Source organism: Lutjanus erythropterus, chromosome 3 (assembly GCF_056507025.1).
Source record: "Lutjanus erythropterus isolate fLutEry1 chromosome 3, fLutEry1.hap2, whole genome shotgun sequence".
NCBI lineage: Eukaryota > Metazoa > Chordata > Actinopteri > Lutjaniformes > Lutjanidae > Lutjanus > Lutjanus erythropterus.
Genome location: NC_139319.1, coordinates 20,558,275 through 20,582,321, shown reverse-complemented (window position 1 = coordinate 20,582,321; position 24,047 = coordinate 20,558,275). Strand labels below are relative to the sequence as shown.

General features: G+C 40.8%; 2 protein-coding genes across 2 annotated transcripts; one reads left to right on the top strand and one right to left on the bottom strand.

Moving 5' to 3' along the window:
- Nucleotides 1-1,654: 1,654 nt before the first annotated feature.
- LOC146329948 (choline transporter-like protein 1) lies at nt 1,655-15,904 on the top strand. The gene is made up of 15 exons (XM_084715334.1): nt 1,655-1,897; nt 2,180-2,266; nt 3,934-4,076; nt 5,140-5,276; nt 5,814-5,907; nt 7,138-7,307; nt 7,893-7,982; nt 8,152-8,294; nt 9,421-9,607; nt 11,162-11,330; nt 11,843-11,999; nt 12,143-12,226; nt 12,331-12,468; nt 13,494-13,730; nt 15,520-15,904. Exons 1-15 carry the CDS (start codon nt 1,874-1,876, stop codon nt 15,637-15,639), a joined length of 1,980 nt encoding a protein of 659 aa, XP_084571460.1. The 5' UTR covers nt 1,655-1,873; the 3' UTR covers nt 15,640-15,904.
- Nucleotides 15,905-19,549: 3,645 nt separating this feature from the next.
- Nucleotides 19,550-20,779, bottom strand: LOC146329947 (uncharacterized). The gene is made up of 2 exons (XM_084712970.1): nt 20,629-20,779; nt 19,550-20,510 (listed from the first exon to the last, which is right to left on the bottom strand). Exon 2 carries the CDS (start codon nt 20,243-20,245, stop codon nt 19,598-19,600), a length of 648 nt encoding a protein of 215 aa, XP_084569096.1. The 5' UTR covers nt 20,246-20,510; nt 20,629-20,779; the 3' UTR covers nt 19,550-19,597.
- Nucleotides 20,780-24,047: the final 3,268 nt, after the last annotated feature.

Genomic DNA, 24,047 nt, shown 5'->3' with positions numbered 1-24,047 from the left:
GTGCATGCTACCACATGTGGTTAGGTTGCACAGCGTGTGAGGAGACCCTTCAGCTGGAGGGGCTGCAACAATCTCTTTGTCAGCAGGCATCCACAGTCAGGTGTCTCTGAGCAAGATGAAGTCGTGTCTGCAGTCCCACAACAGCAGGGCTACCTGACAGTGTCTGTAATCAATCAATAAATTATCATTTTGATGGAAAACTGTGTTGTAATGACAAGACACACACTGCTGGGGGCGACAAAACATCATATTTATCAATGTGGAAAGCTGTTGAACATGAAGATAAGTGACCATGTGGTAATATAAAATTACCTTTATGTAACTAGCTTATTTTGAGCACATTTTCAGCTTACTTGAAATAAAACATCCAAAAATTGTGGTTCATGTTAGCGCCACTCAGACTCACTGTCCAGTCACTCCAGTCAGTGTGAACCTAACGTTAATTTAACGGCTAAAAACGGCCAAGGGGGGACACCGTCTCAAAGTGTGGATTTCACAAAGAGAAAAACTGACTGTTCGTATATTCATAAATAAGAACAGCTTGCATTTAACCATTTCAAAAATCTTTTTAAAAGTCTGTGAACCTGAAGCTCATCATTACTCACCTTTGTGGGTAAAATGGCAGCCGCAAGGTGGTACAGCAAACTGGCATCCCGCTCTTCCGCTGGAAACTTTTTGTCAATATTTGGCTTTATAACGTAATTTTCTGCCAGTACGAGAGAGAGATAAGCCTGGCCACACTATGAGTTTTATGTTGATAGTTGTTTCATTACTTCAATAGTCCAGTAAACGGCGCCAAATGCTACACGTGTGTGCTCAAGTCTGCCAACCGGGATGCTGCTTTCAGGGTACCCTCATAACTTTCTATATCCTGAGTGGACCTCACTTTTCATGGGAAACAATCACGGTAACACAGATAATGCTGTTTTGGCTGTTCAGTGTTTAATTTGACATTTTATTATATTTTATATGCACAATAATTTTTTGTAAGCCTTAATGACAGGATGCAAAATTAACGTCTTTGTCCATCGACCATGTAGTTTGTGAATGTTGCAAGTGGCTTGTGGTTTGACCAGAAAATAAATAAATTAATTAATTAATTAATGAAATAACAAAGGTTATCTATTGAGTGGCTGGCTTGTGGTTGGTACTCCTGTTGCTTACTGTGCTGACTTTGATTGTAACAGCATTTGCTGTTTTGATTTTTACTATACACCAATTTTTTAATAGTCCCACAATGGTAAAATTTGCAGTAAGTGGGTAGCAAAACAGTAGTAGTAAGTAACAAAGTTATATATATGCATTGGTGCTGTTAATCGATTAAAATATTTAATCATGATTAATCACATGACTGTCTGTAGTTGACTGCGATTAACTGAATTAATTGTACATTTATGAGGCAACCAAAGAGGTGTTATGGGTTCCTGTCGACCCAAGTCCCATTTACTGAGATGTTCTTTCAACAAAGCCTCGCTTTCTTCTGTGGCATCATTGCCATTTTTCACGCAGGTAAAAACAAAACAATTAAATGAAAATGAGAATGCAAATTAAAGCCTGACAATAACAACTGGATATCTGGTCTGTCTTAAACAAAATTGGATATTTCCGACAGCCCCTAAAAGCAGCATAAGAAATTTGACTTCTTCCGCGTTTACCTGAAGCTCTGAACGAGGGGAGTTTCACAAATGGGTGTATGTTAACGTTACTGAAATGAACAAGGCGTAAACAAAGCTGTTAATTCGTGTTTTTTGTATGGTTCATAGGTAGAAAGGGAAAGAAGAAGGGAAATGAGCTGGAAAGTTTAACTAAAGAAAAAGCACGTAAAGTTTTGTTTTCGGTTAAGTTTGCTGAAGTTGTCGAGTCCTCGTTCACGATGGGATGTTGTGGCAGCACGGAGGTAAGTTAGCTCAAACATGACGGCTGTAATGGCTACTTTAAAACTTGCACCAGTGATTCCCAGAGGAGTTTCGGGCAGCGCGAGAAGCAACAGCGTCACTTCTTGTTCAGAAGCAGTTTTACAGCAACAACAACAAACAACAACACAGTGATTTGTCTGTCTGTTGAGTTTTGGAGCAGCGGGGAGGCTACTGCACCGCCCGCAGCAGTCCCAGAAACAAATTAAGTTATCTGTGTCATCTGTTATTATCTTTTAATTCATTTATTATTTATGCCTTGGAAGGGCAAACGTGACTGGAAACCGCTGGAGGATCGCAGCTGCACCGACATCCCATGGCTCATCATATTCTCCTTGTTTTGTATTGGGATGGTAAGTTTTCAGTTCAGTGTGTTGCCATTTTCTCAGGTCCGTCTAGTTAAATCACTGCAGTCAAATGCAATGAGTTTTACATTTACCAGGGCAAAAATATTGATTTATTTTTATCTTTTGAAACTTTTTTTTTAGATAGGTGTCGATTCAGCTTCATGGTTTGTGTAGCTGTTGTATTGCATTATAAAGGTTAAGAGGTATTTCTGATTTTTTTTGCAACCCATTTTTATCAATTACATGACCCCTGATTGTCCCTGTACAATACATGGTAAAGGGAGCAGAATATTTTAGCACATTTTTAAGGCAGCCTATAAAGGCAGAAATAGTGTTGGTCATTTTGATGGATTGTAATTTATAGTGATCCCAGTTTAATCATCGATTGACTATGAAGACTTTATTTTCTTCAGACTTAAAATAAATAAATAAAAAATCCTCAGGGGATGTCTTTAAGACAAAATCCTCTTAAACTGGGGTTCTTATGTGTATCTGTTGTGGAGGTCCTTGACATAAAAAAGTTTGGGAACCCGTGAGTTAGGATAATATTGTATTGCAATACAGTTCAATATCACAGTCTAATGCTCCCAGTATGATCAGAATCTCATTCTCAACAAAAACATGACCATAACTTTAATGAGGGATGAACATTATTTTTAAGGCTGTTATATTAAATTGCATTACTTCTACTTTTACTGAGTTGCATGTTAGAAATGGACAGTTTTGAGTATTGGCATGTCTGTTTATTGTATGGCTGGGCGATATGGACAAAATCAAATATTATATTTTTGACCGAACCTGTTGGTGCTTTCTCAAAATATGAACACAATGATATTTTTTAATAAATAGTCATCAGTAAGGTGGATTTAAATAACCAAGTGAATAAAGGCAAATACAGCTGGAACAGTCTGATGAGTTAATTTTTTTTTACTGCAATGCAGCCTTTAAACCCAGGAAAAGACAAAAGTCATGCCATATCATGATATAATGATGTCCAAAATCTAAGATGATTTCTAGTCTCCTGTCACAATATTGATATAATATCAATATATTGTCCAGCTTAATATTATATCAATATAATATAAATCATATTTTGCCCAGACATAGTCTATTATATGCTTCACTCTATACTCAATAATCAATGAAGCATAGAAATAAAGTTGGTAACCTGTACATAACTGCCATGCAATAAATTCAGGTTTGGTTGAAACTGATTCAGAGAGGTGTTGACTAAACTTTATAAATGAGGTGATATATATCACTGATATAAATGAGGTGGACAAATAGTTTGAGAGAAAAGTGTAACACAAATAAGTTCAACTGGAAAACAAAGAGCATCATACAGAATTGCTATAAAGCTCAATTAACACCTCTCTAAAACAGCCTTAACAAAAACCCAAGTTTATAATCATGGACTGTTGGATTATATTTAATTCATTTTAGTCACTGTAGGTTTAATATGAAACTGGAACCAAAGTGCACATTACAAAAAATCTTTTATTTTTTATTGTGGCAAATTAAAAATCATGTTTTGATTCTAGATTTTGTTTAAAAACAAGTTGTTAACGATGAGTGCATGGTGCTACATTAATATTCAAATATTAAATCTTTGTCGTTCATGTTATCCTGCAGATTTTTTAACTCCCTCTACTCTGATCTGTGTCACCTTGCAGCTGTGTATTTGTGGCTATCCCATCGCCACGGGGGCTGCTTCCAGGCTCATCTCAGGATATGACAGTTATGGCAACACCTGTGGTCAGAATAACACCAAGATCGAGGGCGTAAAGCTCAGTGGCCGGGACATGAAAGACAAAAAGTGAGTCTAATTTGTTACAAATGACCTAACGTGACTTACGGGTTCATTTACATCTCATTCATGCTTTTCTTTTACTAAATATGTTGCATCAAATCCCTGCAAAGTATTTGCCATTTTCATGATTTAGTTAGTTTAATTATACATAGATACATAGACTCAGTACATTACAGTAGACTTTTTGAGACCTTTTTTGCCCTCTGTAGTTGAGTGTGGGGGCACAGAAGGACAGCGTCCAGCATTACTTGTGTACATGCAGGGATTGCATCATGTAATCCTAATCTAATTTGCCACAAACAACAAGTAGCTACATGTGTAAACACGTTAATTTACCTCCTGTCGTGGCTTACAGAGTTGATAAGGCAGAGCTGTCCAGGTCCAGGTGCAGTGTCTATTGTAACATGTTAACAAATATTTTCAGCGTTTTCTCTGTCCAGGACGGTCTGATGCTTGATCTGTTCAAGTAGCTTTGATACATTTGCATGAATTTGCATGAATTGTCATCAGTCAGAGGGTTAATGTAGATTAATATCAGCAACTTAGATCTGCTCTGACTCATGGTTGCACTGTTTTCTGCTGCTCAGAGTCTGAAAAGCACAGTTGAAGAGCATATATTTTCCTAATTTCTCACTATAAAATCTTAAGTTGCATATTTTTGTCGGCCAGACAGAGTTGTCCCGAATTCTCCTCTCGACGTAATTTATGTGAGAAGTCTTTGACGATATTTCTCCTTTTGGGCTGCAGCTCTCCATCAGCATGCAGCCTGTAGGCTCAGTTTTACTGAAACAATGGGTCATGCTTTATTGATGGGCTGATTGCCCATGGAGGCTTTGAATAAAAGGCGTTTCTGCTACAAAGAAGGATCTGTGCGCCACAGTAGCAAATGTCACCATCTTTCATTTTCTGCCCAGGCAGAACAGTCCCAGCTGGCATAGTAATAACCAAAAATATACTGATATTTTGTTCAAGGGTAAAATAGTTTAGTATTTTGGAGGGAAAGTTGTGGCAACGCTTTATATTATTGAAGAGCTAATCTGAAATTCCATTTTTTTTCTCTTCCCATCAGGTATGTTTTCTTTCTAGACCCTTGCAACCTTGACTTAATTAACAGGAGGATCAAGTCCATCGCCCTGTGTGTCTCAAAATGTCCTGCTGCTGAACTGAAGACATACGATGATTTAAAGCGGTTTGCTCTGAATAATGGTGAGAAAACAGCACGAGTCAAAATGTGTTAGAGACAAGATTGAGAATATCAACTGAGAGTTCCAGTTTATTAATGTTCAAATATTTACATGCATTAGTTTTACGGCTGGGAAATGTAGCAATAATTAATTGATATTGTGAGACTAGACTAGACTAGATGTTGTCTCACAATTTGGAAATTGTTATGGTTTTAAAGTCTGCATTATAGTCAAGTGCTGATCTCGCTCTTCTATTGTTTGCGTTTACCCACTTAGTCATTAAATCCACATTATTGATGATTGTTTATCAAAAATCTCATTGTGTCAATATTTTGTGAAAACACCGATAATCATCCCTACAACATTGTGCAGATATCTTTATGTATTTGTCAAAATACTGTAAAATTTGATTTTGTCCATATAGCCTCATCTTAATTTCTTTGTGATAAATGTTTGGCATGAAAAGGGTTATAATTACTTACAATTTCTTGCTCACAGGTTGTAGATATTTTAATTAAACTGAACTTGTAATTTAATTATTGTTTTCTTTTGTTAAAAGGATCTGAACTCTGCTCCTATGATATTTCTCCAACAAGATACCCAGGTCATTCAGAAAGATTCACAAAATGTCCTAAACTGCCTGTTCCACCAAGGTAATCAATCATATCCCTTAGGCTTTGATTAAATTAAAGCACCAGTTTTCCTCTGTTACTAACACCATTATTGTTGTTTTTTTTGTTTTTGTTTTTTGGAAAAGGGGGCAGTCAGTCAAGGGTTTAGTGAAGCTAATGTGGGTACAGTATGTTTAAAGGGCGACTCTGTGTTCTTTTCCAGGGTTTTCAAATGGAAACTCCCTCTTAACCAAAAAGCAGTGACGTAGGTTCCTCTTTTTCAGGTTTATATATAGAAGCATCATCATGCAGAAATCTACATTAGGTCATGTAGAGAAATATTTTTAGAAGGACTTTGGAAAAAAGCATTTTGATGGTAAAACATATGCACATAAGGAAAATGTGAATGTGCCAATTTGAATACAGAAGGAACACTACTGGGCGGCTACGGAAAGATATAAACACCTTAAAAAATAATAGACCTGCCCCTTAAAGCACGACAGAAAATGACATAACATGATGTCTTTTTACTTTTACTATCCGTTTTCTTTTTATTTCTTTTTTCTTTTTACAATTTTGGAATAGAGCTGCAACCATCTAATGTCTACTCAACTCAACGCAACTCAACTTTATTTATATAGCACTTTACACACAACACAGTTGATCCAAAGTGCTTTACACAGTGCACACAGAGGAAATTCAGAACACAAGTAGTAAACAAATGCAAGAGGATAATAATAATAATAATAATAATAATAATAATAATAATAATAATAATAATAATAGAATAAGTATGTTCACTGTTATTATCACAAATAACAATATGCAAAAGTAATGAAAGTAACAAAAAATAAAGGCAAATGGCCACACAGAGCCCAGTCTAGTTGATAGAAAGAAAATTAATTGTCAACTATTTTGATAATCGGTTAATCATTTGTAAGCATAAATGTAAAACATTTGCTCGTTCCAGCTTCTTGAATTTAATGAGTCGTTGCTTTTCTTTGTCATTAATGATAGTAAAAGAAGTGTCTTTTGTCCAACCAACAGTTGAACTGTTGGTTGGACAAAAGAAGCTATCTGAATTGTAAAAATAACAGTGAGATTAATTGAAAATTAAAGTTGCAGTTAGTTAGTTGCAGCCCTATTTCGGAAGTGGAGAGATAACATTACAGGTCCGGTTTGTTCAATCCACATCATGAGCACAGAAAGTCTACCTCTCACCTTTATATATATATATATGTATAAACCCATGATCTTTTTGTGTGTTTGCAGTAAGTCTGTCCCAGTGTTCCACCGCTGTATTCCTGTGGACATCAACTGCTACGCTGAATTCGCGCAGGCATTCGTCACATTTGTCAGTGACAACACGGTGCTTCGCCGGGTCATTGCAGGGGTTATGGCCAGCAAGGAGATCATCATGGGACTTTGTTTGCTGGCTTTAGGTATAACACATGGTTACACCTTGATTACAATCATGCATGTGGATACTTTCAGTGAGTGATGAATCGTTTTTATCCAGTGACAAAGAGTGTGGTTCTGGCATGTTTTTCTACTTTCTGCTGCTCCCACTAGACCAGCCATAATTGCTCATGAGGATTCAGTAGGAAAGCAACTTTCGGAAGGGGAAGCTATTTTTGTCATTAAAATAACAGGAAATGTCTGAGTGGTTACAGCCATTGTATCCACTGAAGTTCAGCCCACAGACATGAATTTTAAGGTCTAACTTCTCCCGTTGGTACAGCACAAAAGATTTAGACATCTTTTATCTCAATTATTTGATCTGTCTGGTTTGGGCAAATTAAGGACAGAGTTTCCCTACATGGGACGTCAGGGCTTTTATCTTTCACTTATAACACAAGCAGATGGCTTTATTGCTTTAAATAGTTCGGTGTATTTTATTTATTTTTAAAATAAAACAGTATTTGTTCAAACCTCACAGTGAAAAGATACCGTAGAATCTGCACTTTTCTGCAGCTTTTTCCATGTTAGCAATGTTTTATAAACTCGTACTCTGTTTTTTCTCTCAGTTCTGTCCCTGATCATGATGGTAGTCATTCGTTACATCTCCAGAGTGCTGGTGTGGATTCTAACAATTCTGGTGATCATCGGCTCCATAGGTATCTTTCAAGCAACACACATGTCCCAGCGCTCTTAAACCTACTCACTTAATTAATATTTACATTTTAAAATGTGCTTGTGTTGTGTTTATGCTGACACAAGACAACAGCACAGGATGTTTACGCTTTCAGATTTTGTTTGAACTCCTTCTGCTCTGATCTTCTGCAGGTGGGACAGGCGTCCTCTGGTGGCTGTACGTGGACCACAGGAAAGCCCTAAATAATAACACCTTATCAGTATTTGGGAAAGAAGTGGCTGCAGACAATGTGAAGGCCCTGCTTGTGTATTCAATAGGAGCCACAATTTTCACGGTATGTCTGCGTGCACAGCCACTGTATGTGTGTATGCATTTGATGATAGATTATATCTTATATCTAAATTACATCAGAATCAGATGTACTTACTTGATCCCTGGGAGGAAAAAGGTTGTGTTACAGTTGCTCCCATTCAAGAACAGAAGTTTATCGGCGTATAGAAATGAGGAAAAAATAGAAATAAGTACAGGGAAATATGTGCATTATGTTACAGTATACAACATTATACAGAAAAAATGAAAATAAGAAATGCATAAAGAAAAGTGTTTACAATATATGCAACATATACAATGGGCACACATCAACAGTGTAAACAAACGATGCTGGAGATGCGGTTTATGCAAGAGTGTTAAAAATATGACTAAAGGTTGGCTGAAATGCAGAGTATAAATGAATAAATGTAATATTGATTCCAGTGTAAACAATGTATTGCACTGTTGAATTTTTATTGCACAGTGTAGTAGTTAAAGATCCCTTCCACTCGAACACTTCCACATGTTTATGTCTCCTAAAGTGTGTGACCGTGCACTTCCCTAAAACCTCAGACTCAAACATTTAGTTTCAAGCTGGATTTAGCACAAGTACAAAGCCAGTCGCTGTAATGCAGGCAAAGAAACATGAAGCATCCAGCGCAGAGCGGATTTGTCAGTACGGAGAGCAAGATTTTGCATTAGCTGTGTAGGCCACAGCAAGTTACAGGCTACCAAGCTAAAAAACAACATAAACAAAGGATGCTGACTATGCTTACCATTGTGATATGTCTGCTAGGTGCCAATTCTCTTGCACAACAGACTCCTCGTCTGAGTCTGGGTCTGACTGAGGCTCAACATGTTTGGATGAGTTTATGTGATGTTTCCTCTGCTCTGTGTCTGTGCACTGCTCTTTCACTGGTCAATGTAATGCAAGCAGCAGTGGTGGATGGGCCGTGTGTCCCTTTTCAGAGTTTTTTTAAAATATTAGTTTTACTTTTTATGTGGGAAAATCATGTTGACCAAAACAAAATATTCATCATATTTTTACATACTTTAAAATGTGACTGATGGTATCTTTAGTATGGTAATTTTCTTCCATCTAAGCTTATTTCAATAATTTTATTGCCTCACTTGTCTGTGTAACCCTGCAGGTCATTCTCCTGATAGTGATGTTCTGTATGAGGAAGCGTGTGGCTCTCACCATCTCCCTGTTCCACGTGGCTGGAAAAGTGTTCATCCACCTTCCTCTGCTGGTTCTGCAGCCTCTCTGGACCTTCCTCTGTCTCATGCTCTTCTGGGTCTACTGGATTGCTGTGCTCCTCTTCCTCGGGACTTCAGGTGAGGACAAAGGATCCAGTACTGGTAGTTCATTTGTGTGGATGTTGGTCAGATTTCTTGATTCATGGATTTGTTTGCGTGTACGTGCATCAGAATATTTTTTTATCGTCAGCACAGGACACGGAGTAGTTGCTAGCATCAGATGTATCAGTGGTACCATTCTCAAACAAGCAGAATATTAAGTTTGTTACTTGTGACATTTTGTCTCAGTTTGGTGGCATGACTAAACTCCTACATTTGGAATCTTGTGCTGGTCTCGTGATGTGGGAGGATGGAGTCAAAGAACAACTTCTCTCTTCGGCTCCCACTTCTCTTTTCTACAGCTGAGTTTTAATTCCAGCAAAGTAATACTTAAAACAAAAGGGCCAGCTCAAAAAAGTCAAAACATGTTTGTGGGTGTATTGTGGTAAATATGGAAATTAAATATGGCAAATATGTGGGTAATAATATTCATGATAGCAGCTGCAGTAGATATCCTAAAGCATTTCTTTTGGTTAGATTAGTGAAATGAAATTCTTGAAATCTCTTGTTTGACCTTCTTCCCTTCCCTATTAATTATTATATTTGTAATTATTATTTACAATTGGTGAATTAATAAAATATGCTATATCTTTGCATCTCAGACAGTTGGTAAAGTTAAATGGGAATCGTATTGAACTTCACTACAAACAACTAAATGATAGAAGATTTTGAGTTCATGAAGACCAGCAGTAACAGTTACTTGTTGCAGTAATACATTAATTACAAGTGAAAATCAGATAGGCACAGTGTATCTATCTTGTTTTTGTAGGATGCTCATAATAATCAGGGAAATTTAGAGGGATGTACATTAAATGCAAACATAATTGATGTAAATTTACTAATTTACTAGGCCAGCACCCCATTTAGAGTTTTTTTTTTCAATAGAATCAGATTTGAGTGTTCAATATAATAGCACCTCACTGAACTCCTATATCAGCCTACATGAATATATTTTACCTGTTAGACTTTTAATGCCTTTCTTCACCATCTCTGATGTGAAAACATGAGATTTCCACACAGCCATAGAAAGTAAAAGTAGTTCAGTGCTCATAGTTCAGTGGTAAATTTTATAAAAAATCTGTGACCTGTACAGAAAATAAAACTGCCCTCGTCCTGATGTAAAAAACAAAACACTGAGCGTCTCTCCTGCTGGTCTGCTGACAGTGCTGTCACCTGCTGTCTGATGTTAGACTTCCCTCACAGTTTTGTGGTTTGTTTGTAAAGTTTGCAGCCTGCTGTGCTGTTGCATTGCTCTGTGTACAAGGATGCAGCAAAAAAAAACAAGAACCTAAATTTGTTTCCCAGCCACTCCACCACAGGCTTCACCTTCTCTCATCACATGCACCAGTACATGTTCTGTCCTCTTATATCCCGTTCTTGTAATGTGCAAGCAAAGTCTGCTTGACTTGAAATCTGCTGAGGAATCTACAACTAATGATTCCACTCATTGACTTTCAAAGTGTAGCCCTAAAAATGGCAATGACTGATCCGTAACATAATATGACCCAAACTCCCGCTCGTATTCCCTCACAGGGACACCGATAAAGAACAACTCTACAGGTTTGGTTGAATATGAAATGCAGGGACCTCTTCAGTACCTGGTGTGGTACCACGCTGTGGGTCTCATCTGGATCAGTGAGTTCATTCTTGCCTTCCAGCAGATGACCATTGCTGGAGCTGTCGTCACTTACTACTTCACAAGGTTAGTAACAGAAAACAATTCATATTTTATCACATGGAAGGCTTAAGGACAAAATCAAAAATACTTATTTTTCATCATCATGTTTTGGTGTCAGTTTTAGAGGTATTGGTGACAGACATGTCTGCCTTCTCTAACGCAGTTGTTGGGGAGTGTAGAAAAGAAGTAGTTCCTAAATGAAACTTCTCACAAACAGGTCTGTGGATTATTTTGAGTAACCGGCTCATGATTTCTGAAAAGAGACACTGTTGTTAAGTCATTCAAATATGCTTCTTTGGTACTTTGAGCACCACAAGCTAAGTGTCATTTAGTTCCATTATATCAGAGAGAAGGCAGACTCTATGGCTGATATCTCCAAAATTCTGCAGTTCACACCAAAACTATCTGGATGGATAAATAGTACTTTGGGCAAGAGGAAAAATCTGTATTTTTGATGTCTTTGCTGTCACGTTTATTTGATAATTTAGTTTAAAGGCTGTATCATTTCAATTTTGTCTTTCTCCCTGCACCTTAAGGAATAAGTCCCAGATGCCAGCTACTCCCATCCTTTCCTCGATGGCACGCACTGTCCGCTACCATCTGGGTACTCTGGCCAAAGGCTCCTTCATCATCACGCTTGTTAAGATCCCTCGTCTCATCCTAATGTATATCCACAGCAAGCTCAAAGGAAAAGTAAGCTGTGAAAGTTGATATTAAAATGCTACAAACTCAAAAACTCCATTAAGACCTCACTACACATGTCAATTATCAGTGCTTTTTAATACATACGTTTTAATTAAGTTTGTGAACCTGTGAATTTTCTTCATTTCTTGTAGGAAAATGCCTTCGCTCGCTGCATGCTGAAAGCTTGTGTCTGCTGTTTGTGGTGTCTGGAGAAGTGTCTCGCATATTTAAATCAAGTAAGTCATTTCAGGTTGGTGAAGGACGAAAATCTAGAACACTGCACAGTGGAAGCAAGATCCCAAGTATTTACAGTGTTCATGTCCATGTCCCGTGATTTCAGAATGCTTACATTGCAACAGCCATCAACAGCACCAATTTCTGCACCTCTGCCCGTGACGCGTTCGTCATCCTGGTGGAGAACGCCCTCCGCGTGGCCGCCATCAACACTGTGGGCGACTTTGTCCTCTTCTTGGGAAAGGTATCAATCAGAGACATATTCTGGAGTAGCTTGCACCAGCTGGTCTTTACTAAGCCTGGTCCTAACTGCTAACTCAGTTTGTTAAGACCAGTCTTTAGAATGTTTTTTTCAGTTGCAGCAGCCACACTTTAGCTTTGTCTTAACTACGCCTGTCTAAGCGATGAGTGTTCATTTCAGTGCCTACGAGACTATGGATGTTGCCTAGCAACATGCATTGCTAGGATACATTTTTAATAATCTTCCTCTGTCATGCTGATTTGCAGCAAAAATGAAAACGTCATCTCACATTGAGGTAAACAATAATAATAATACTAATAATAATGATGGGGAAAAAAGAATTAATAAGAAAAAGCTGTCGACTTGGAGAGAAATAACAGAGGCCATAAATGATTGTTGAGATAAAATCGATGGACAGATGTTAGCGAGCACACCGTCTGTTTTGAACTCATTTTACCATTGAACTAGTGACCACAGTATCTCCAGGCTGCCTTAAGAAGTTGTGCTGTTTTCAGAGTTGTGTGAGGAGAAACTTCATACAATTTGCGAAATACTGTCTATGTTTTTCATAGACAGTATTTCGCACTTACTTATTTTGATGTTATTTTAAATTTGTCAAAATGTTAAATTACTACATTATTTATTTATTTGTAGAAAAAAATGTGTCCCTTTGTCCCAACATGTTGGTCCCTAATTGATTCAATTAATTAATTAATTAAATTTTCCACACATTTCTGATTAGTAACATCTCTTTGATGTTTGAGTTCAAAGCACAGAGTAGAAGGTATCTGTGACAAGATGCTGTGTGTCTGTCTGTATTAATCAGACTATGTTTGACTCTGTCTTCTCCTGACCGGGCATAAGATTTATGCTTGGTCCTCAGGTTGAACTTTAGTTACAAATAACTTAGCTTAGGACCTGGCATAATTCCTGCTGATGAAACCAATACCTGGATGTTTTTATGTGAGATTTCTCTCTCAAACCAAACAGACATTAATGTCTTCGAACTCTTCTGTCTCCACTCTCAGGTGCTTGTAGTCTCCTGCACAGCTTTTGCCGGCGTCCTGGCTCTGAACTACCAGAGGGACTACACCGTGTGGGTCCTGCCTCTCCTCATCGTCTGTCTGTTTGCCTTCCTGGTGGCTCACTGCTTCCTCTCTGTCTTTGAGAATGTGGTCGACGTCCTCTTCCTCTGCTTCGCCGTGGACACAAAGTATAATGATGGTAGCCCTGGACGCGAGTACTACATGGACAAGGCCTTAATGGTAAGAGGAGAGTGCGCGTAAAGCGTTTTATGTTTTTGGGGGCTCATTGGGCCTCATGGAATTATAATTCATATGAACAGGTTCATTCTTAAATGTGGAGACAGAGATTGTAGAGAAAGATTGATTGTTGAAAGTTGATTGCTAGTCTCATTTCCATGTAGTCATATTGTCTCAGTAATCTCATTGTTTTGTTGGGTTGTTCAGTCTGAGAGTTAGAGCTGGGAATGAGACTCAACAATCAACTATCTTTCTCTAGAATCACTCTCCCCATCTTAAGGTGTACCTGCATAGTAATTTAAAGCACCAGTGCATACGACTGAGTGGCATCTAGTGGTTTGAGATTTCAACCAACTCGCCTCAGCGTGTAGGAGAACCTGTTGGCTGTGAAACTCGCCTTAATCTGAATGAATTCAGAATTAATATATGATACTGGACTTAACTGAAATAAAATGCATATCTCAAACAAACACGTTTTTAATTCAAAATTCTCTTTACACCATATTATCATCCTTACGGTTTGCCAATCTACAAGAGAGATGTTCTTTTTTTTTCTAGTTTTTATTGGCATATTTCGGCACAGCAGCTTTTACATTTCAGCAATGAATGGAAAAAATCTCACAGCTGCCTCGGGGTCTCTATGCCAATCTCTCCCTGTGTGTTCTCTTGCACCCGACAATGTAACATCACGTACTGTAGGCTATAATATTCTCTCATCTAATACGTCTGTGATTGTCATGTCCCCTTGACCGTCTCTAATGTTATTCATAGACTGCTTTGCTTTAGAAAGACACTTTTTAGGATTAACGTCATGTCAGACATTCTCTCTTTATAACATTTTGTTGACAGTTGTACTCTTAATATTTTCTTGATCGTTTAAAGGCCCCTATTTGTGGAAGAGTATGAGGACCAGGCATAATGAAAACAGAGGGGAGGAAGACATTTATATCTTTTTTTTATTTTAGATTTCAAGAATAAAGACAGAATGTTGAACAAGAAACATCAGTTTGGGGAGGAGGAAGATTTTTTGTACAAATGTTGAGAACAGAGTCAAAATGGGATTTCAACTTTATGTTTTTTGTGATTGAAAATGGAGCTAACAGGTTTCCTTATATCGCAATTTTAGCAGCATTGACTGCTCTAATCGTCAAAACTCTCAACCACGCAACAAGAACAGGTGGAGTTAATTGGGCTGAAAGAAACTGACTGAAAAGTTTGTTCAGTTAAGAGCATTTTGTGAAACTGACTTGAAACACTAAAATGAACAAACTTCACTGAAAAAATGAAGGGAGGATAAAATTATAAAATAAAATTCTAAAAAGATTTTTCCATGAGGCCCATTGTTTTTTCTTGAGTTGTCCATTTTTATTTAATTATTGATCTATTTTGACCCAGTGGTTTCTTGGTGGTTTTACTCTGCTGAGCACTGCCTGCTGCTTCAGGCTACAAGCTTTATTCTTGTACTATGAAAAACTGTCCATATTTCTAATCCAGAGCTCAGTGGAAAGGCAGGCTACCAGTGAATCATGTACAGTGACCGTGGGGAATATTTTGTGTAAATTCATAACTGAATATTAAGCAGCTCAGAGAAAAAAACAGACAGAATCCAACAATAGTATTTGTAGTTGCTATTTTTTTTTTTTTTTTTTTTTACATTTATGAACTTTAGGCACCATTTTTGTCTCAAGAATAAAAAGGTTATGATAAAGATAAACAACGTACAAGAAGCGCATTCTTTTGAATAAAATTAGGATAAGATAACTAATCTGTATCTCTGTCTTTCCCTTCCCAGGAATATGTTGAGAATAGTAAGAAAACGGGTCGGCACAAGCCCGGTGATGGTGATGGACGAGAGATGAAGTCCATGGTGAGTTGGAAAATCTCCGTCTTCAGACCAGTATGCTGCTTTTAAACTGTTTCAGTCCAGTTGGACAGCAAACACAGAGTATTCTTGTGAAACACTTAAAAAAAAAATACATAAACTGGGTTCATGTCTGTTACTTTATTTAGAGCAAGTAAGTAAGCTAACCACTTGGCTGTGTCTTTTTTTTTCCTCTGCAGGCACGTGGAGGGACATTGGCTTGAACAAATGTCAAAAAAAAAAAAAAACTACCAAAACCACTAAAAAATACACCATGGCCTAACTCAGAGTTTTACCAGCATTTCACTCCAGGGACACCAGACATCATTTCATACAGAAGCTACACAAAGTTTCAAACAAAGATGCATCGGGTTTTATTTTTGAGGAAGAAGGTTTGACACTAATACTTTTAATATGGCAAAATCTCATTTAGGTTTGTGCTTCATTATTAATAAGACGGGTTTGCTTGTTTTGTCTTTTTTCTGTGTAATGCGGGTTTTCTTTTTCATTATATTTTAAATAATATGAATGATTTAACATGGTTTAACATGTTGGGTCTGTGTTTTGTCAAAAGCTGTTCAAGTTGTTTTATTACTTCTCAAATTTTATACTTAAATAAATTAAAACACAGCGTTTCATTGTCTGTTTCTCTGATCATGTAAGTTATAATGCTACAAAGTACTGAATCCTGACAGGTATACTGTGTATAACCATCTTGAGTCAGCAGGGGGCAGCAAATGACTTGAAATGTTCCTTTATAAATTTAAATTTTAGAGCAGACAGTACAGAAAGTGAAAAATATAATGTGTAGTTTTTAATTATGTGCGTAATTACTATTTTAAAAACACTTATTATATTTCATCCTAATTTATAATATTCTACAGATGTGTGTTGAGGATCCTTGTTCCTAAATCTCACAGTCCACCAGCATAAAATATAAAAGGTGATGTGCAGGAGAAAAAAAAAAACTAAAAAGCTTTGAGTTAATGTAAAGAAACACTTGGAAGGCAGAACTTAAGCTGCATCAGAGTGATCTAGGGCCGAACAAGTAATCAAAATATTATGGAAACTGCAATATTGCCAAGTACAATATCCAAATGGTAGGACGGCCAGTGTTTTGATAAAGGAAAAATGTGTCACACAACATATCATACAGGAAGAACTGTGGTGCTACAGAGATGCCCTGACCTAGAAAATCATATGGTCCAGACAGAAAGGAACATGATTGTTTGGTACAGACTCCAGCAGCAGTCACTAATATCATGACTGATATCGCAGTTACAATATCTGTCAAAATAATTACAGTATTTTGCATATAGGTCAGGCCTAGAATAGCTCATATGCTTAAATAAAAACTCATGGTGATTTCCAGATTTCCTGTAGAGATATCAGACATAATTAACAAAATGAATTACCTGAATCAATTTCATTATTTTTCCGGTAGAGGCCTTCAGTTAAACCTTAACACAAATATTAATCTTAGAGATTTTCATCTTATTATCTCTGTGCTGTCCTCCTCAAATGCAACAAAAATCACGGAGACAAACTGACACACAACAAAAGGACATGCGTTCAGCTGTGGAGTGTAACTTTAACCACCTGAGGGCAGTAGATCCTGTAAAATTAATTACATTTACATTATCAGCTGCTGATGTCATCATGCCCTTCAAAGATAATGACAACAAAATTACATTTTAACCTCATACCAAGGACTAACAAGTTTAAAGTTACATGAATCCACTTAAGGAAAATAAATTACTTTGCTATTTTAATTTCTCATCTCTTTTTGGGCGTCATTCCATTTTCTGTGACTGAATTCAGATTGAGAAAAGATGAAATGTCAGTGAAGTAACTTCTGGGAGTGAGTGAAAATGTTTAATGAGTTTATATATGTAGACAATAAGTCAATAAATGTCTCCTATATATGGATACCGTATTTTTTGCAGTGTTGACAAGGCAGGTATGTCTACGACACTTTTACTATTTTAAATAAATGTTCTCTCCATGTACAAATGCAGTGTTTTTGTTCATGTTAAATATGTCAACATCTTCTGAAGTACATACAGAACACAATACTTTCCCTCAAAACGTGAAATTTACAAGTAAAACATTAAAGCTTCCTCGCTGGTTAGAAATGTGTATGGTCACCATGGAGTCAGGTTGATTGACCTGCTATAAATCTGATTCCCCATGAGTGAATCTGCAATCTACTGATGTATAGATTACTGCATCATCCCCTCCATTTTCTTTCCAATCCGGCATTGACCAGACAAGAATCAAGCCACGAAGCAGTTAGAGGTTATTGATGGGAAAGCTCTCTCTGCGCACTGCTGTCCACCTCCATAAAACACAGGAATCCAGAGGAAAACAGCTCGATGGCTGGTCGTGAGTCACACCTAAGTGATTTCTGTAGTACTTAGAGAAAATAACTATTCCTGGAAGCCTTTTGTCACAGGATAGAAAGACAGGAAAACATGTTCAGTCAGAGGCCGCCTCAGCAGGAAGCTGCGAGCTTTGAGCCTGAATGGAAATGTTTGTTTTTTATTCTGTAATTCTGTCACTTGAATAATAATGATTCAGATTATGGAGGGTTTTATAGTGAACAAAGGATTGGACATTTGTGAGTTAATGGCTGGAGTTTATTGACCCAAATCACTTTTCAGATGGCTGAGAGATTCCTACTCTTAGGTACTCTATGTTGTTTTTTTGTTTCATGCTTTTATGTTTTAGAGGGTCCTATTCACAAATAAATGTTATTGTGTGTGGAAGGTTTGCAAAAACAAGATCAAAAGACTGTACAGTGGAACAGACCAGATGAAAGGGCAGAAACAGACAAAGACACCTTTGAGAAACCGTATTACAGTTACTAACTAACTTGTACATCCCATCATTAACCGTTACCGGAGTAACTGGGGTTAGGATTACGTGTTTCTATCCCAATTTTACTTAAGAAATGTGTATTACACAAGCATCTTAACTTACCAAAACTTTTAAATAAAGTCTCCTGACTTTAGGATAACTGTTGAGCTGTCCTAAATATCACCTTTGCACTTGTTGTAATAGCTAATTTATTAACAAGCTAACAGCAGCGTTAGCTAGCTAGCAGTAACTTTGACACATAATGGATGGCGGAGGCTGTGCCTGCTGTCTTTCTGTTATCTCCTGAATTTGCATTGTTATGACTTTCTTGAACTGAATATCTTTGAATTTCTCTACAGATGCTACCAAAACCTCTAACTCATCTTAAGGTTAAGTGGTCATTTTTTTTGTATGTTTTGCTTGATTTTTTATTTTTTATTTTTATGTTTAAATATATATTTCAGTATGTTTTAATGATAAAAAAAAAAAAACAACTTTATTAGTTGTTTAGCTCAGCAAGATGAGAAAAAATAGTTTTCGCTGCTAAAAGTTGATGTTAGGACCAAGACAAGATACGATTTCTAAAGTTACATTGCTTCCCTTGTTAGGTTCTGAGTTTGGCCAGGACCCCAGACGCAGAGAGCGAGATAAAAGCAGTTTTCAAAGAGTTTATTGTTTCACAAAAGAGCAAAAAACAACGGAAGGCGAGGGCAGGTGCTGGACGCGGTCGGCTGGCTGGCGCAGCGGGGTCGACAGGAGGGGAACCGTGCTGGCGTAGGTTCAGGAGCACGAGAGCTACACCCACGGTCGGAAGAGGAACTGAAGGCTGCACAAAAACACTGTTGATTAGAGTCACGAAGGAAAAAACACCAAAGATCCACTAGAAAGCTTGCTGCGCTACATTACCGACAACGACTGAATAGTCCGGCACAGGAGTGGAGACTAGGCCAAGCTCATATACCCGGGGAAGTGCACTGATGAGAGCCAGGTGCGTCTCATTATGCTTAGCCAGCCAATGACCGCCGCCGCTGCCACACACACTGCCCTGGAAGGAAAGGGGAGGGGGGAAAAAGGGAAACAAGGAAAACCGAAACAACAAGAACACCAAAACAAATCCAAAAAACTCAACAACCATGACATTACCCCCCCCTCAACGGACGCCACCCGGCGGCCTGCCAGGCTTGCCAGGAAAGTCCCTGTAAAAGTCATTAATAAGGTCCGGATCCAGAATAAAAGAACGGGACACCCATGACCGTTCTTCTGGACCATACCCCTCCCAGTCCACCAAAAACTGGTATCCCCGGCCCCGTCTGCGGACGTCCAGCAACCGCCGGACAGTGTAGGCAGGGTGGTCATCAATGAGCCGGGGGGGTGGAGGGGGTTCGGCCGGAGGGCACAGAGCACTGGTGGACACAGGCTTCAACAGGGAAACGTGAAAGGCCGGGTGAACATTAAGGGCTGCGGGCAATTTGAGTCTCATCACACAGGGATTGATTACCTTTTCTATTTCAAAAGGGCCGATGTACCTGGGGGCTAGCTTCCTGCTCTCCGCCTGCAGAGGGAGGTCACGTGAGGAAAGCCACACCTTTTGACCCGGCTGATAGTGGGGGGCAGGAGCGCGACGTCTGTCCGCCAATCGTTGATTTCGAGCCGCAGTCCGCGTGAGAGCCGCCCTTGCCTCCCGCCAGACCCGCCGTGCCCGCCGGAGGTGCTCCTGAACGGACGGAACTGCCACTTCGGTCTCCTGGATGGGGAAGAGGGGAGGTTGGAAACCCACAGAGGCCATAAAGGGGGACATACCTGTGGCTGAGCTGACCAGAGAGTTGTGGGCGTATTCCACCCAGGGAAGATGGGTGGACCAGGAGGCGGGATGTCTAGCGGTGACGCACCGGAGAGCTGACTCGAGGTCCTGGTTGGCCCGCTCCGTCTGGCCGTTGGTTTGGGGGTGGTATCCAGACGAGAGGCTGGCTGAAGCTCCCAGAGCCTGGCAGAAGGCCCTCCAGACCTGGGAGGAGAACTGGGGACCCCGGTCCGAAACTATGTCCTGAGGTATACCATGAAGTCTGAACACATGTTGGACGAGGAGGTTGGCCGTCTCTAGGGCTGAGGGGAGTTTGGGCAGAGGAACAAAATGCACAGCTTTGGAAAAACGATCAATAATGGTAAGGATTACTGTGTTACCCTCTGACGGTGGGAGTCCAGTGACGAAGTCCACTGCAACATGAGACCAAGGGCGATGGGGGATGGGCAGTGGACGTAGGAGGCCAGCAGGAGTCTGGTGGGAGGATTTGTTGCGGGCACAGACGGAGCAGGCGGAAACATACTCCTTGGTGTCAGACGTTATGGAGGGCCACCAGAAACTGCGTCGGAGCAAGGAGAGGGTGCGATGAAACCCAGGATGACAGGCGACTTTGGAAGCATGTCCCCACTGGAGCACAGGAGTTCTGGCGGCGGGTGGAACAAACATCCGGTTGGGAGGGCAGCTCTCGGGAATGGGTTGATCTTGTTGAGCCTCCTGCACGACTTGCTCAATCTCCCACCTGGCCGCCCCCACCACGCAGGAGGAAGGGAGGATGGTCTCCACAGGTGTGTCTTCCACCGGTGGAGTAAACTGTCTGGATAAGGCGTCGGGCTTAACATTCCTGGAACCAGGGCGGTAGGTGAGGGAGAACCGGAACCGACCCAAGAACAGGGCCCACCGAGCCTGCCGGGAGTTTAGTCGACGTGCAGACCGTAGATAGGAGAGGTTCTTGTGGTCAGTCCATACCGTAAAAGGGTGCGTGGAGCCTTCTAACCAATGCCTCCACTCCTGGAGAGCCAAGACCACAGCGAGGAGCTCCCTGTTGCCCACGTCATAATTTTTCTCTGCTGGGGTGAGCCGACGAGAGAAGAAGGCACAGGGGTGCATTTTGTGGTCAACTGGGGAGCGTTGAGAGAGGACGGCCCCTACCCCAGAGTCAGAGGCGTCGACTTCGACCACGAACGGTAATGCAGGATCTGGATGGGAAAGCACGGGTGCAGAGGTAAACAGGCACTTTAATCGGTCGAAGGCAGCATCGGCTGCCTGCGACCACACAAAGGGGAGCTTGGAGGAGGTCAATTGAGTGAGTGGGGCCGCTACTTGGCTGTAATTGCGAATGAACCTCCTGTAAAAATTTGCAAACCCCAAAAACCTCTGGAGGTGTTTTCTGGTGGCGGGGACAGGCCACTCGGCCACCGCTTGAACTTTGGCCGGATCCGCCTTCAGCTGTCCCCTTTCCACCACGAACCCCAAAAAACTGACAGATGTGACATGGAATTCGCATTTCTCTGCTTTCACAAAGAGTCTATTCTCTAATAGTCTCCTTAAAACCAGCTTTACATGCTGGACATGTTCATCAAGGTCTCTGGAAAAAATCAAGATGTCGTCTAAATAAACAAACACGAACCTATTAAGCATGTCCCTTAAAACGTCATTGATCAAAGCCTGGAAAACAGCTGGTGCATTGGTCAGACCAAAGGGCATAACCAGGTACTCGAAATGTCCCAGGGGGGTGTTGAACGCCGTTTTCCACTCATCTCCTTCCTTAATCCTGATGAGGTGGTAGGCGTTACGGAGATCTAGCTTGGAGAAAATGGTTGCTTGGTGCAAGGGGCCAAAAGCGGAATCAATCAGAGGGAGTGGGTACTTATTTTTCACTGTAATGTCATTTATCCCCCTGAAGTCTATACAAGGGCGCAGGGTTTTGTCTTTCTTTTCAACAAAGAAAAAACCCGCTCCCACTGGGGAAGAGGAAGGGCGGATTAGCCCCGCAGCTAACGAGTCTGTGATGTACTGCTCCATGGACTCTCTTTCAGGCTTGGACAAATTGTACAGTTTTTGAGATGGAAATGGGGCTCCAGGGAGCAGTTCAATGGCACAGTCATAGGGACGGTGTGGGGGAAGAGAAAGCGCTTTGTCCTTGCTAAAAACCTCCTGAAGATCATGGTACATGGGGGGAATGGAGGACAAGTCAATAGGTTCGGTAGGCACAGGTGGCGAGGAGGCACTGGAGGGAATGGCAGAGTGAAGACAATGGGAATGACAGAACGTACTCCAATTGGTAATGGCCGAGGCGGACCAGTCAATATGGGGGTTGTGCAACTTTAACCAGGGGAGCCCCAGAACCAGAGGCGAAGTGGGAGAGGGAATGATTAACAGCGAAATAACTTCCTGATGATTACCAGAGAGTAGCAGGGTCACAGGGGCAGTACGGTGGGTGACACTAGCCAGTAATTGTCCACTCAGGGTGAGAACGTTCCTAGGCTCAGGGAGAGGCTCAATAGGAAGGTTCGCTTGACTACACAGTTCAGAGTCAATAAAATTGTCATCAGCTCCACTATCGACCAGTGCCTGCAGTGGTATCGTGTTATGTGGGAGTTTGAGCATACCTTGAAGTTGAACTCGGGTGGAGGGAGAGGAGGAAGAGATAGTACGGCTCACCAGCGCCCCCTCCGTGGCTGATGAGCCTCCCCTTTTGGCAGTTTGAGGACAGGTGGCGAGGAAGTGGCCAGGCTGACCACAGTAGATGCATAGCCGGTGCAGTAATCGGCGCTCCCGTTCTGCGGGAGACAGTCTGGCTCGACCCAACTGCATGGACTCCTCTTCGTTAGAGACGGAGGAAAAACCCGCACGAGGAGCGGGGGCAGGCACGGGGGTGAGGTCCCGGGGAATCCCGCGTTGCGGAGTGGACACCGGAGGGTAGTTGGAAACCACAGGAGGAGGGGCGCCCTGTCTCCCTATTCTCTCCCTGCATCTCTCACGTAGCCGGTTATCGAGTCTAATGGCTAATGAGATTAATTCGTCAAGAGACTGGGTCTCGTCTCGTGCTGCCAATTCGTCCTTAATATTATCAGCTAATCCCAAGAGAAAAACACTTTGCAATGCGCGCTCATCCCAGCCGCTTTCGGCTGCCAAAATGCGGAAGTCGATAGCGTACTGGGAGACTGGCGCTGAACCCTGGCGGAGGGAAAGGAGCCGGCTGCTGGCTTCTTTCCCTTGGACCGGGTGATCAAAAACCTTGCGCATCTCATTAACAAAAGAGGAATAGGACTGAGTTACCGCCGAATTAGTGGAGATAGCCAAAGCCCAGGAGGCAGCCCGATCTGTTAACAAACTCATAATGAAGGCAATTTTCGATCTATCTGTGGCGTAAGTCTGGGATTGCTGTTCAAACACTAAAGTACACTGAAGCAAGAACTGACTACATGCCCCTAAATCTCCCGAATACCTGACCGGGGTGGGGATGTATGGTTCCCGGGAGAGGACGGGTGGAGGAGCCGGAGTCGCCAAGGAGGGAGCCGAGGAAGGAGGAAGATTCCCAGGAGGAGCCAAACTGGGGATCTGACTGACGGCCTGATCCATGCGGCTGCCGAGCTGGGATACGCTGGTCACCAGGGTCTGGAGAACGCCTTGGATCTCGTGGATGGCTTCCCCCATCTGGCCAACACGTGCTCCTTGAGAGGATAGCGCCTGCCGTAACTTATCTGTCTCCGCGGGGTCCATGATTTGGGCCGGACTATTCTGTTAGGTTCTGAGTTTGGCCAGGACCCCAGACGCAGAGAGCGAGATAAAAGCAGTT

What these genes read in the sequence shown, in the direction of transcription:
- LOC146329948 (XM_084715334.1), top strand. Translation starts at nt 1,874, where the DNA reads ATGGGATGTTGTGGCAGCACGGAG. An exon ending in GATGTTGTGGCAGCACGGAG is followed by an intron (nt 1,898 to 2,179) that starts GTAAGTTAGCTC and finishes ATGCCTTGGAAG; the next exon opens with GGCAAACGTGACTGGAAACC. An exon ending in GTCTCGCATATTTAAATCAA is followed by an intron (nt 12,227 to 12,330) that starts GTAAGTCATTTC and finishes CCGTGATTTCAG; the next exon opens with AATGCTTACATTGCAACAGC.
- LOC146329947 (XM_084712970.1), bottom strand. Translation starts at nt 20,245, where the DNA reads ATGTCCCCCTTTATGGCCTCTGTGGGTTTCCAACCTCCCCTCTTCCCC.